Source organism: Myotis daubentonii, chromosome 19 (assembly GCF_963259705.1).
Source record: "Myotis daubentonii chromosome 19, mMyoDau2.1, whole genome shotgun sequence".
Taxonomy (NCBI): Eukaryota; Metazoa; Chordata; class Mammalia; order Chiroptera; family Vespertilionidae; genus Myotis; species Myotis daubentonii.
The window spans coordinates 15,821,867-15,837,137 of record NC_081858.1 but is presented as its reverse complement, the minus strand read 5'-3'; the positions used below and the strand labels follow the sequence as shown (position 1 = coordinate 15,837,137).

At 37.4% G+C, this 15,271-nt stretch overlaps 1 protein-coding gene across 5 annotated transcripts in view; it reads right to left on the bottom strand.

Moving 5' to 3' along the window:
- The window catches only part of CHEK1 (checkpoint kinase 1), a 38,562-nt gene extending 23,291 nt beyond the window's left edge, over positions 1-15,271 (bottom strand). For 2 of the 5 annotated variants that reach the window (XR_009450040.1, XM_059675778.1), the window contains exons 1-12: positions 14,399-14,597; positions 13,189-13,412; positions 11,928-11,992; positions 11,770-11,839; positions 10,042-10,230; positions 9,509-9,613; positions 7,632-7,727; positions 6,798-6,906; positions 6,434-6,611; positions 6,044-6,175; positions 3,700-3,801; positions 2,272-2,393 (exon numbers count right to left, since the gene is read on the bottom strand). Coding sequence is in view for 4 of the 5 variants with exons in the window: in XM_059675778.1 (XP_059531761.1) it covers positions 2,298-2,393; positions 3,700-3,801; positions 6,044-6,175; positions 6,434-6,611; positions 6,798-6,906; positions 7,632-7,727; positions 9,509-9,613; positions 10,042-10,230; positions 11,770-11,839; positions 11,928-11,992; positions 13,189-13,412; positions 14,399-14,589 (1,557 nt within the window). In the remaining variant the exon portion in view is untranslated. The other 3 variants (XM_059675779.1, XM_059675780.1, XM_059675777.1) reach the window with 3 other exon arrangements.

The following is a 15,271-nucleotide window of genomic DNA, read 5'->3' as shown; positions in this document are numbered from 1 at the left end:
AGAATTTTAGCATCTATGCTCATCAGGGATATTGGCCTATAATTTTCATTCTTTGTAGTGTCTTTATTTGGTTTTGGAATTATTTGGCCTCTTAAAATGAGTTTGGGAGTCTTCCCTCTTCTAGAATTTTTTAGAATAATTTTCGAAGGATAGGTGTTAATTCATCTTTGAATGTTTGATAAAATTCACCTGTTAAGCCATCCAGTCCAGGACTTTTGTTTATTGAGAGTTGTTTTTATAATTGCTTCAATTTTACTAGCTATAATAATCTTTTCAATAACCAGTACTAAACGGATAGCCAAATATGGGGGGAAAAATGAAACTTGAGCCCTAACCGGTTTGGCTCAGTGGATAGAGCATTGGCCTGCAGACTGAAGGGTCCCAGGTTCAATTCCAGTCAAGGGCATGTACCTTGGTTGCGGGCACATCCCCAGTAGGGAGTGTGCAGGAGGCAGCTGATGGATGTTTCTCTCTCATGGATGTTTCTAACTCTCTATCCCTCTCCCTTCCTCTCTATAAAAAAATCAATAAAATATATTTTAAAAAAAAATCAATAAAGTATATTAAAAAAAAAAATGAAACTTGACCTCTATCTTACATTATACACAAAAAACATTTTCAGGTAGATTGTAGAGCTGTGTAATCCAAAACTATAATAAATCTTTTAAAATATGGGGAAGAAATTTCTCATAAACTTATAGTAGGGAATGAATCCTTAAATAAGAAACAAAAAAATGTTAGTCAAGGAAAGATCTTAATTGACTACATTAAAATTACAAACTTCCTTGCCCAGCTGGCACGGCTCAGTGGTAGGCTGAGCATCAACCCATAAACCAGGAGGTCATGATTCAATTACCGGCAGGGCACATGCCCGGGGGGGAGGGGGGGGGGCCTAGGAGGCAACAGATCAGTGATTCTGTCTCATCATTGATGTTTCTATCTCTTTCTTCCTTTCCTCTCTAAAATTAATAAAAACAATAAAATAAAAAGTTATTTTGGGTCTTGACTATTAGGCTAGAGGAAATGGTAGGCAGGCTGTAGCTACAAAAGTCTAGAAGTCAGGGGAGGTCAAAGCCAGAACTGATTTGTTTTTGAGTTACTGATGGATGGTTGGATAGCAATCTTCAAGAACAAAATTTCTTCATATTTAAGAATTTACTGGCTCAATTCCTAGGAGCCATCTATTGGTTCAAATTTCTTCCTCCTATGGGTATACTGCAGTAGAACAATTTACTGGTACATATACACTAATATATGATAAACTTGGACAATAAAATTTCATTATGTCCTTGACTTCAGACTAAGATGGGTGATTTCATAAATTACCAAGAAATAGGAATACAGGGTCTGAACCTAATACATTCAAGTTAATATAAAGTGTATTAGAATAAAGTCTTAGTAAGTCTCATAGATAAAAGAATGAGGAATCAGATCTATTTCTATTATAGCTTATTTCTGACTCCTTTTTTATTTCTTACCACCTGAAAGCTTAGTCACCAGTAAGTTCACAGAGTTAGTTATTTATTTTCAAAATAGAATTTATTTCTGTAATAAAGAATTAAAATATGGCTGTGAAAGTAGAGAATATAGAAAAATATTTAAAATGTGCAACAGTAATTTTAAAGGTAGTTATGCACTAGAGTTTATGCTCAACTTCTACTTGAAAGACCAACCAGCATTTTATATTTATATTTTATTAACTATAATGGAAAAAACATACCAACTTGTAATTCCAAAGAATAATTATAATTCAATAATGGGTGTAGATACCTGGCCAGGCCCTTCTGAAAATGAGTACCAATCTTGGGGATACATTTTTTTGAAGATCACTTCACAGACTGATAAATCTACTGTTCAAAAGCCACAGGGATTTCCTTTTATCACGAATTCATCCACTTAAATCAAGGTGGAAGCAATATGTACTTTTTAGGTAAAACCAAATGTGTTGGTAAAAATGAGACAAGAATATTATCTTTCATTATATTGGTATAAAAGCTGGTAAACTCATATATCCCCAAAGCTTGGTTTTCACCAGGTGGATCTCAAATTCAGACACTAAACACAGATGAAAAAGTATCTAATGAATTCTATCTATCCCTTCCCCAAAGTCTTATTTACAATTAAAATATAGGTATTATTTTTATGCAGAAATTACAAAATAATTGGAAAATGGTTGACTAGGAGGGAGACAACTCTTCAGGGACTATTGTTTGCAGATTAGGATAATCTTCTCTAGGAAGAATAATGTCAACATAGCAGCACTATATTCACCAGGAATCCCAAAGCCGGTGGCTCTATCAGGTGGCAGGAAGCCAGACCTTCTGGCTGCTCACAACATCACTCAGCTTGCCTTTAATCTTCAGGAAGTGTCTCTTGAATTCCAATCCATCACCCTATGTCAGGAATAATACAAAAAATAATGTCAAAAAAAAATCAAAACCTCTGTGGCGGTATGCAGAGAAAAACATCTACAGATGCGTCCAGCTACCATTCCCCTTAGGTCCTCTGAGAAAGACCAATTATCTTGGGAGAAGAAATGGCTAAAATAAATAATTCTGACTTGATTTTAGGGCCCATCACTGTTCCCACAACACTGGGCTCAGAGAGCAAATACAATGACAGCCTGTCTGTTTTGAGTGTTGATCTCTCGGGCCCTACGTCATTGTTTTCCATAGGTATTGGAAAAATGTAAACTAAAAATAAGCTACGCAACTATACTGAAGCCTTCTCAAAATACTGTGGTAACAAAGCCAGTGATTCAGTTATAAAAAAACAATCTAACAAACATTATCCCACTAGGATCTTAATAATATAATTCCATACCAAGCATCTGGACAACAGTAATGCAGCAAATCTCCAATATAAAGAATGTGACCTTCTCCTCCAACCTCCTTTAGAGCTCATACAATCTCTCAGGAAATAGAGAAGATGCTATTTTTGTTTTATATATACCAAAGGCTTTAAAACTACATATAACCTCAGCTCTAATAATTTCTAAAGAAATAATCATAAATGTGAGTAAAACTCTATGTATCTGGATATTACGCATAGAATTATTAACAGATAATGGTTCATTAATTACAATGTGCAAACATTTCTGACAAATCACAATTTTTATAGAAAAGCTATATAGGAATTCAATATATTTATAAATGCCATGTATAAATAAATATAACATCTTAAAATAATCTCCACATAAACTCTCCATAGTATATACTATTAGTAGCAGTAAGACTACTATAATGAAACATATCAAAATAAATCTGGACCTAGCTGGTTTGGCTCAGTGGACAGAACGTCAGCCTGCAGACTGAAGGGTCTCAGGTTCAATTTCGGTCAAGGGCATGTACTTTGGTTTCAGGCTCGATCCCCAGCCCGTCAGGGCACATGTGGGAGGCAACCAATCAATGTGTCCCTCACATCGATGTTTCTCTTTCTCTCTGTCTCCCCTCTCCCTTCCCTTTCACTCTCTCTAAAAATAAATCAATGGAAAATATCCTCAGGTGAGGATTAACAACAATAGAAATGTGTGTTCTCTCTGGACGATAAGATTAAACTTGATTCTGAGTTCCTTCTTTCAACTTTTTTGTATTTTTTTTGAACATTTTTTGTATTTTTTTAAATTTCTACAATGAATATGTAAAAATACTCTTTAAGCAAAACAAAGTTTTTAAAAAAGATATGTGCTGTTCTATATACCTTAGAAAGCCGGAAGTCAACCAAGATCTTCTCATCCATTTCTACCAAATTCACCTTGAAAATCAGTTTATTGTTTCTTCTATCAGTTGTTGATACAGTAACCTAAGGCAATAAAAATAAGGTTAAGCCAGATGTTTGGGTGGGAAGCCAAAAGGCAGTGGGATGACATATTCGAAGTGCTGAAAGAAAAACTGTTGAGCTAGAATTCCATATCCAGCGAGACTATGCATAAAAAAAAGTCCCAGTTAAAATATGAGTTTGGAAGTACCAGAATTACCCAAAAATAAATTCAATAGAAAGTCCTCTATAACTGTTGTTTAAAACACCCAGTCTGTGATATTTTGTTATGACAGCCCTTGCAAACACATATGTTCACACAAAAGCTTGTATAAGAATGATCACAGCATTATTCAAAATAGCCTAAAAGTACAAACATCCCAAATGTCCATCAACAGATAAATGTATACACAAAGTGTAGTCTACCCATACAATGAAATATTATCAATGCATAAAAAGGAATATACTATATGTACTGCTAAATACTACAGCATGGATTAACCTTGAGAACATTATGCTAAGTAAAAGCAGACACATAGGGCCATATATCATATGATCCCATTTATATGAAATGTCCAGAATAGGTAGTCCATAGATGGAAAGTAAATTAGTGGTTGGCAGGGAATGAAGAAAGAAAGAGTAAGAAGTGACTGCTAATAAAAAAGTACAACCTATTTTGGGGATGAGAAAATGTTCTGGAATTAAATGATGATGCAAGTTGTACAATCTTGTGAATATGCTGAAAAATCACTTTAAAATAGTTAAAGCAATGATCTTCCTGTTATGTGAATTTTATCTCATTAAATCTACCTTTTAAAAAAAGAGTGAATTATTTATACAAGTGAGAGGACAATCAGGCCGGCTTCAGATTTCTGCACAGTGGCATTTTCTCCTAACTTCTACTTTTTAAAGCTCACATATCTGCAGAAAAACTGAAGGAACCATATAATAAATAAAGCCATACCCTTCATTGGCCTTACTGACCTAGATAAGTATGTGGTGTAGGGTTTTTTTTATGTGGTTGGTTCTTTTTAAACTAAGTTATAAACAGCATAAACTTCACCATATTTCTCCTACAACCCAAGACATTCTCTGATAAATTACAATTTTATGATCATACCCAAGAAATCTGACACTGATACAAAAACATTACCTAATATAAAACCCATATTCAAATTTCCCCAATTGATCCAAGAACATCTGCTATAGCTTTTTTCCTTTAAATCCATGACCTAGTGATTGCATTATTTATCAGGCCCCTTTAGTCTCCTTTAATACTAGGAAATATTCCCCTATTGGTTTTTTCACAATATTAAGAGTTTTGAAAAGCCTAAAGATAATAGAATGTCAATGTTCCAAATATGCTATCCCATATAATAAAAGCCCAGCAACCGAATGGCAGAACGACTGGTCGACCAGTCGCTGTGATGCACAATGACCACCAGGGGGCAGACACTCAACGCAGGAGCTACACCTGGTGGTCAGTGCGCTACCACAGTGGGAGCATCGCTTGGCCGGCCAGGATGAGCAGCAGCTCCCGCTGCGAACCTGGAGCCAATGGGCAGGAACCTGGGCTGCAATTGTCAACTCCTCACCCCAGGGTCCTCCTCCTCCTCCTCTTTGTTCCCTGCCACCTCTTCCGAATGCCCGCAAGAGGCTCACAGACCTGACCCCGGAGGCTGGGAGGCGGGTTCATGGACGCCACGGGGCTGAGGCCTACTCGGCCGCCTCTCAGTGCTATTGTCCCTGTGCCTGACCCCGAATGGGTCCCCTGGAGAGGCGAGTGCTCTGGCTCCACGGAAGATGCCGGACCAGAGAGCAGACCTCAGAGGGCGGGTCCATAGCCACTCGGCTGACCGGGATGAGCGGCGCTCCCACAGTGGGCCAATCCCCACAGGCCATGCCCCCGACCAGTGCACAAATCCTATGCACCGGGCCTCTAGTAATGATATAAACAAAAACTGGTATATGGGAGCAGAGGACATGGAGAAAGTGTGGGATTGTTAATGTATTCATCTTTCATAGAAGGAAGTCGATTGTTACTTTTACAATTTAAGTATGGATCGATTTTGAGAAAATAATTACTTGACTCTCAATGTTTTCAATAACTTAGAGAAGTCTTTAAAAAATATTTAAGTTAACATTTTACTTAAATTCCTTCAATTTCCATTGTTTCTTTTTCAGACTAATTACTCTGTATTTTAAAAATATACTGATGATAGTTTTTTAGTCAAATATTTAAATTTTTCTTCAGGAAAAGATACCATGAAGAATGAATGAAATATACCTGATTCATACAACTCTTCTTCCATTGATAGCCCAGTTTCTCACAAGTCTCTTTCAGGCACTGGTAAGATTTGTCCGCATCCAATTTGGTAAAAAAGCGTGTCATTCTTTTGACCAAGCGCTGCCAGGGGTTCTACATGCCAAATAAAGAAAAGCAGAATAAATCTGTTATCACCAAAAGGAGGCATACAGCTATTTAGTCTTAAAATTCTTTTTTTCTGTGATTTAAGGTTCTTATACATAAAGGTCTCTTCTAATTATTTCTTCCTTGTCAGAAAAAAATCGATATAAAGTGTTAATACTTTAAGATTTACACATTTATAAAAGAGACTTTAAGACAATAAAAAACACACGGCTTGCATTATTCACCTTACAAACGAAATTCTCTTACCTGTGAGGATCCCGGGGTGCCAAGTAACTGACTATTCAGAAGCATATGATCCGGACACGTGGGCTGGGAGAAACTGATCCCTTGTACCAGTTTATCAATGTATAACGGGCTGGTGTCCCATAAGGAAAGACCTGTCCGTGGTTCTGGCTGGGAACTGGAGTACTTCACATTTTCTTCACTAAGACATTAAGATATGGGGAAATATATAACTTTAAATAAAATGTATCAGGCTTTTTAGTATCACGTTACAATTCTCACACCAATAAAAGTGGTAATCACTATTAACATAAAATACATATAAATATTACTTTACATGGGGGATATCACCTTCCACAGGCACTTGATGTTGATTAATTAATCTTACCTGGAAGCACTGTTTACTAGAGGGAAATCCAAATTGGATTGAATGTGTTTAGAGAATCCACCAGGAGACTCTGATACACCACCCGAAGTGACTCGGGGCCTCTTTGCTCCTAAAAAATAAAATAATAAAATAAAATAAAATAAAATAATAAAATAAAATAAAATAATAAAATAATAAAAATAAATAAATAAAATAAAATAAAATAATAAAATAAAACAAAATAAATAAAATAAAATAAAATAAATAAAATAAATACAAATGCTTTCAAAGTCTTCTATGCCGATACTTTTAAATTAATATAACTGGCAATCTGAAGAAGTGAAACTACATCTGAATTCATTTAACACCAAAAGACTTATCCAACGAATAGTGGCTCCTTCTACACGATTTTATGAGAAATGTGGTCGTTTTGAATTGACTAGGCTTTACTTGTCAAATTATACAAATACTGATCAGTAAGTGTGTTCCACGTGTGGAGTACAAGGCCATAATTTTATTGGTACCCTTTATGGTAATAGAAAAATGTTCTATGAGGGCAGAGAAACCTAGCTAAAGAAAAAAAAATCTATGATCATGGCAATGAACATTATGAATTTGCTCTATCCAACATTCCTTGCTCCACTGGAGAAGCTGTAACAAGAACACTCGTTAAACAGAAAATGATGCCACTATCAATTCACTGTTACTATCCTCAGCTGATCCTCAACTGACAGTCCTGTGTTTCTCTCAACAGTTTCCTCTCCCTTTCTCCACAATGATTATTTCAAAACGTCTGCACTCTTGTCAAATTCCTAATTTCACAGAATAAAAATACTTGTATTTTAAGGATACTACCTTTCTTGAGTAGTTTGTTGTACCATCTATCTTTTTTGATGTCTGGGATGGTAATCCTTACCGATGGATTCTCAACTAGGATTTTATGTAGCAGAGCTGGAAAAAAAAAACATTAAGACAAACATTTACGAAAGAGTCATGCAGATTAGAAAAGCCTATAGCTTGTGGTATGGAACACATCTCTTTCTTGTTCTCCTTATGTCCAAATATCATTTCTGGGGAATAGAACGAATAAATTATTAAAGCTACTAAATTCTTGCTTTAATTTCATGCAGTTGTTCTTTGCTACTATCTATATCTCAGAATAGTCTGCCCAGGTCTGATTTTCAATTATTTGCAGATAGTAGCATAACAACCAGGTAGAACTGTTCCTCCCCAGCTGACAACATTAACAAAAAGATACAACTTATCCATTTGCAATACCAAACTTGTTCCAATGTCATGTTAAGTACTCATTCACAGCTTTATTTTAAAAATTTACTTTCCAGCATCCTAATTACCTTGATAACAAATTCATATATCTCCAACCACAAAAATAATTTTCTAATGGACAAAAGGTTTAAATAAAAAAAAACAGGTAATGGGGAATTTTTTTCTAACATTAGAATAGAAAAGACCTTTCCAAACATGACAATATCACCAGGAACCACAAAGGACAAGATAATGATTTAAATAAGTAAAACTACACAACTTATTGGATGTCAAAATAGCATAAATAAAATAAAAGCACATGACAAATTGTGAAAAGTATTTGTAACAAATGCAAAGATTGTAAGGTAGGAGAGGGTAAGTAAATGGTGATGGAAGGAGACTTAACTTGGGATGGCAAACACACAATACAATATACAGATGATGTATTACAGAATTGTATACCTAAAACCTACATAATTTTATTAGCCAATGTCACTCCAATAAATTCAATAAAAAATAAATGCAAAGATCTAATGACATTAATACGTTTAAAAAGCTAATAAATACATTGAAGATATACAATGTCATTGGTACTAAATTTAAAAAACAAAAAAGACTGAATATATTTTTATAGGCCTATTAAATATTTTTTAAGGTAAATTAATGACATTGTGATGAAATATATGAACTTTCTGAAAAACAACTTGGCAAAGTAAACTAGAATAATTAAAAAGTACAAATGTCCTTCACCCTGTAATTCCACTTCTGGGGTTTTATTTTAATAACATAAGTTAAAGGTATGTGCAAAGATTTAGTTATATGAATGATCATTGTCTCTCTTTCATAACAGGAAGAAATTAGAAAAAAATCTAGATCTCTAAAAAAGTGAACCGGATGAGTATAATAAGGAATGTCCACATAGTAGAACACCTTCAGAGTCTTTATAAACAATGATGTAGGCCTATAATTGTAATCATAGGAAAAGTTCACAAAGCATTAACACACACACCAAAAAAAGATTACAAAAGATTGTGTGTACGTAGTGTAATCTCATTTTTGGAAAAACACACATAAATACATATATTTTGCAACAAAGTATAGAAGCATATGTCAAAATATTAAAATAAGCTATTTCTCAGGGATTATAGGACTGGTTTTTAAAATTTTTTTATTGCCTGGCCAGTGTTGCTCAGTGGTTGAGTGTCGACCTATGAACCAGGTCAGGGAACCATGCCCAGGTTGCAACTCGATCCCCAGTGTACGGCTTGCAGGAGGCAGTCGATCAATGATTCTCCCTCATCATTGATGTTTCTCTCTCTCTCTCTGAAATCAATTTTAAAAATTTTTTTAATCATTTTTATATTTATTTACAAGGATTATAGAAAGTTAAAAAGAAAATGTAAGAAAAAATAATCAAACAGCACTACACTTCATTATCCAAGAAATCAGTACTTTCAATCAGTTACCTAGGGGAGCAGAATCAATTTTTTTCCAAGGGTTGAGGTATGTTTTTTTATCTTTCCAATCAGAATATTCCTGACAACTGTCACTGGGCTGGTCCCATGGCAATTCTAAAAAAGAAACAAGTTTCTTGAGTGTTCATATCATTATGCAGTAAAGATTCCAGGGAAAATAATTAACAATACAAATCCATTTCCTCCTAGTTACGTCAATCGTTTTCAAACTAAGAATACCAGCTCACAAAAATTTCCGAAGCACTCAGAGATAGATGAGCCGAACCACTTCCTGCCCTAGTCTTTCCAAAAGTATTCACATGAATCTTAAAAGCGAGAGCTACTGTTGCATTTCGTTTAATAGCCTATACATACCTCATTTTTAAAAAGCTTTGGGAGTAAAAGTTCCAACTTAATTATAAATAATTTACTATTAAAATCCTGTCATATAAATATGGATGCCCTTGGCTTATTTCATTAATTTTGGAATAACAAATCTGTCTTTCCACAGGAGACGAGTTTTATCATGATTAAATAGCTCTTACCCCCAGCCAACATTGCAGTAAGTACTATTCCACAGGACCAAACGTCAACTGGTTCTGCATGAAATTCTTTTCTCTTTAGAAGTTCTGGAGCAACATAAGGTAAAGTACCACACATCTTGTTCAATAAACGCTCACGGTTATTATGCCGAAACACTGTTGCCAGGCCGAAGTCAGAGATTTTGAGGTTATCTAAACCAAAGGAAAAAGAGATGGCACTGGATAAAAATGTTTTATAAGTAGATACACTTAAATAAAGCTTTATTGGAAAATCACTGGTGTCACCCAAGGTTTGTAGAACTTCTCTGCCTTAAAACGAGGCAACAAAGAAATTTTTAAAAAGAAAAATAAAAGACATCATCATCCAGCAAAAATCAGTGAAAGAACTCATCACTTCTGCTCATTCAAGAGAAATATATTTTTTAAAAAAAGAGAAATATCAATACACAAACAGGTTAAAGAAAGATACTGAAGTCAGAAGGGCCTGCCCTTCTGGAAAGGGTACTGGAGACTTAGGCTTAAAGCAGAGCCTGGCCCTTTATTGGGTTGTGCAGCAGGCAGGAGGAGACATCAATAATGTATTAGGTACAACTTTCCCAGCAGCAGGCACAGCCGGTCGGCTGGTAGAAAATTTCCCTGTAAAGACACACCAAAACTAAAGATCCACAAACCACCAGAACTATTTGTCAAAGTGGCTATGTTTAGAAAAGGGGGAGGAACTCTAAAAAAGACAAACCAGAAAAGCAAATTTCTACTCTAACTTCCCATCTTACACACATATAAACTGCAGGTAAAACTCAATGTAACTTATGCTTGGTGAATGCCTACTGTAACAAAATGACACTGTGCTAGCCAATGTAGTTAGATAAATTACTGGAAAAGGCTAACAACAGACAACTGTTGCAAAGGTTATGAAAATATAGGACATTACAAAATCTTACAGCAAAGGAATCAAATCTAGTCTTAGGAATTAGGGAAGATTACCTATTTTCAACCTTTAGAGGACAATCTGGCAAAAGATGTTAAAATCTGAAATATTCACACCCTCTTTGAACTAGTAATTTCTATTTCTAGGACTATATCCATAGAAATACTCCCTCAAACACACAAACTTAAGGATATTCATTTTATTTGTAAATAACTTAAATGTCCATCAATAAAGAAATGACTAAATCTTATAATACACGTCCACAACAAAACTATATAAGTAATTGTTTTTAAATAAAGGTATAGCTATATGTACTGACACAGAATTGAGTATAAGTAAAAAAAAAAAAAAAAAAAGGCAAGCGTCATAAAAAATATTCATTATATGACCCACTTTTTATATTGGGTTTGTGCACAAATTTATAGAACAGTCATCACTGTTTTATTTGTTTTAAAAGCTACAAAAACAACTGTCCCAAAATAGGGGAATAATTCTTTAAAAATCAATTACATCTACAATACAGCATGTAAGCCATTGATGATGTTTACCTGTATTTGAGTTGGAAGGTAGCTAGTGTAATTACCGGTTAATATCTATATATGACAGTCTTAATAAACCAATGACATTGAGTCCCAAGTTACTTGTAAATAGTAATCACTGAAAATACTAATGGATGACCTCTGTATATCCTTGGATTTTGTTTTGTTATTCCCTGAAATTTCAATAATGCAAAAGCCTTCAAACAGCCTTGTATGGCTGGTATTAAAATAATTTAGGTAGCAATCACAAAATGCTAAACTTACCCCTTTCATCCAATAGGAGATTTTCTGGCTTAATATCCCTGTGAGTTATTCCAATATCATGCAGATAAGTCTAAGAAAGCAGAGGGAAGAATATTAGAGTTTAGTAACTTACTTCACTCACACTAATTTTAAGTAAAGTCAGAGTCAACTGTACCTACCACCCCTGCCATGAGTTGATGGAAGAACCTCTGAGCATCTTGTTCAGGCATGCCTATGTCTGGCTCTATAAGAATTCATGATGAAAGTTAGTTTACCAGGTAAATGTAATCAGGAATCAACCACATAACCTCTTAATTCTAAGGTAAAACATTTGTGATTGTACTTTAGCAAACAGAATCCTATGCTAACAATCAAAAAGACTCTGGAGTCCACTAACACATATAATAACAACCTTGAAAGTCCCCGCTTATCTTATATTAACCGTTATTTATTTGCTCTTTCAAATTCTCCCCTAATTTCATCAAAATGTCATGCCAAGATTTTTCCACTCCTCAAGTGTAATTGCCAAAGTGGAGGCTTGGGCAAAACTAAGCTAATTTCACTAAATATTTAACAACAGATTTAAACTTCAGATAACCTCTCACAGAACAAAGTCATGAATGCCTGTGATGTTTCTTGAGGAACAGTTTTAAGATGTATTCTGTTGTCAGTCATCTTTTTTATATCTTAATCTCCCTTATTAACTCATGATTTCTTTTACACTCAACTCTCTCCTAAGATAAATACTTGTGATTCTAATAATCAATTTTAACTGTTAATACCATAGCTTTAAATAATAAACTTAGAACCACAAAATATATTTTATGTACTTCTCAGTGTTCTATAAAAGCAATCCTAGAAAATTCTACATTATTTCACTTGAACACATAAAGAAGAAACATAGTGCCCTGACCGGTTTGGCCCAGTGGATAGAGCGTCGGCCTGCGGACTCAAGGGTCCCAGGTTCAATTCCGGTCAAGGGCATGTACCTTAGTTGCAGGCACATCCCCAGTAGGAGGTGTTGCAGGAAGCAGCTGATCGATGTTTCGCTCTCATCAATGTTTCTAACTCTCTATCCCTCTCCCTTCCTCTCTGTAAAAAAATCAATAAAATATATTTTTTTTTTTAAAAAGAAGAAGAAACATAGTAACATGCTATCATTTTGGATCTCTAAATATATGCAATGAGACTACACTTTATCGTTCTTAAAACCTACGAAACAACAATACCAACCAAATCACTTATACAACTTGGGGAAAAAGTTTTGATGACTTTTATGCTTTCATGTGTTAATTTAAGTTGCAAAAACAGACAACTTATTCCAATTTCTCTGTTGCATAAGCAATTCCTAATGGACAATGACCACATAACAGACCCAAGTTCAAGAAAGAAATTTAGAAACTTATTTAGGAGAATAGTTATCTTAAATCCTTTCCATACCGATTCGATCAAAAAGTTCTCCTCCACTGCAATACTCCAGAAATAGATATTGGATATTGCCTTCTCTCCTGTGACCATAGAATTTCACTACATTCTCATGATTTAACATTTTATTGATACAGATCTCTTTCTTAATATTGTCTGGACAGTCTATGGCACGCTTCATGTCTACTATCTTCACTGCAACTGCTTCTTCAGTTCTTCTATTCACAGCAAGCTGAACCCTAAAAAAGAAAGATTGTAACATTCCAGGCGTCTGAATTCTATTTATTTTAAAACTTCAAAAAAGATTAAACACGACCCATCCAGAATTATTGCACTTTTATAAATGTATCCACCAAGGAGAAACCATGGGGATGGTTTCTGCTATGTTCTCAAAAGATACTCCTCCTTTCTGAAATATGAGGTACAACAGACAATGCACCAAAGAAGTCATTATGCTATTGAACCAAAAGTCATTCAATAAATGCTTGAGAAAATGAACTAAACTGGGATTAACCATTCTAGGCCACATTCCATATACACATGCTCTATTCATTTAACTGTAATAACATCACCTAACATTTACCAATCCCGCGGTAACTGTTCTCAGCACCGATGGGGTCAGTACCATGATTGCCATCTTACAGCTAAGGAAACAGAGGCAGCAACAGTATCAAGAAGCTTGTGGCCCCGGCCGGGTGGCTCAGTTGGCGAGAGCATCGCTCCCTACACCAAAAGGGTGCAGGGTCAGCCCCTGGTTGGGGCACAGAGGTTTCCCTCTCACATGGATCTCTCTTCCTCTCTCACTCCCTTCCTCCTCCTCTAACACCAATATATACAGACGCTGCAACGAGGCTTAAGAAGCAGCAGCTCGCCTAAGAACAAAACAATGATCGGTATGTGACAGGCTGATGATCTGACACCAGGCGGCCTGGCTCCAGAGTCCGTTCATTTGTTCATTGAAAACACGATGCCTAAAAGCTCAAGAAGGAGGCGGAGGCAAGAGAAACGGACCTCGGCGCTGGACAAAGTCAATGTCAAAGAAAACAAAGTGCTTACAAAAGATCGCACAACTTCCGTTCACCAGAAGTCTTGGATTTCACAGGCAGAGGTCCGTTTCCTAAAGCCCCGCTGTGTTAAAATAACTCCAAAACGACGCCCAGGGGCTCAAACCAGACAGAGGGGGGCAAAGCAAGCGGGAAAGCAGGGGGCGAGGACGCGGACTCACTCTCCGTAGGCACCTTCCCCCAGGGTCTGCACCAGGTCCCAGTCTTCCACGAAGGGCACGGCCATGGCTCCGCTGCGCACCGCGGCTGAAAGGGGCGGGACCCAGAAAAGAGGGGGGTGAGGTCGCTGAGCTCCGCATCGGCCAGGAGTCCTCCATATAAATAACAGCTCTTCTTTCCTCTGACACCCCATCACCCTGATCCTACCCCCGTCTAAACCACAGGCCAGTCTCCCAAATCCTGGCGTCCGATCCTGTAAATCTCCATCCCCACGCCCAGCGAATGCGCACGGTCGGCCCCTCGTCCGCGGAGGAACTGAAGCAGTTGTGATGGAGCCGGGGGACAATGCCTCGCGGTGAGTGTAGAGAAGGGGCAAGAGGGGTCAGGGGAGGGGGAAAGATAATCACGATCACCGCGGCCCCTCCTCCCCACCCCACAGTGTCCCCCGGGACGGGTGGAGCCCGGGGCGGGGCCAAACTGCCCCGAGGGGCGGAAGGCAGGGCCGGGAGGCACGCAGACTAGCAGCGGGAGGTCTCTGCAGTCCCTCTGCCTCCGGCGCCCCGTGCCACCCTCCTCCGCCCTTTGGGGCCGCCCCTCCGTGGGAGTCTCTCCGAACCCCTCGCCGTGCTCTCCTAGCTCATGCGGACCCCGAAACCCCTCTGCAGACTCCCCGCCTACCCCACCCGCCGCCCTTCTCACCAGGCCGTCCTCTGCCCGCCACCGCAGGAATCCAAATGCAGCGCTTTTCCCGCCAAAACTGGAGCGCGTCACACTGTCGCAAACGCGCGCGCCCTTGCCGCAAAGCACGGAGGCGCGCTTTCCGGTTCGCGAAGTTTGGCAGCTGGGCGGCTCCGGGAGGCCGGCGCGGCAGCCCC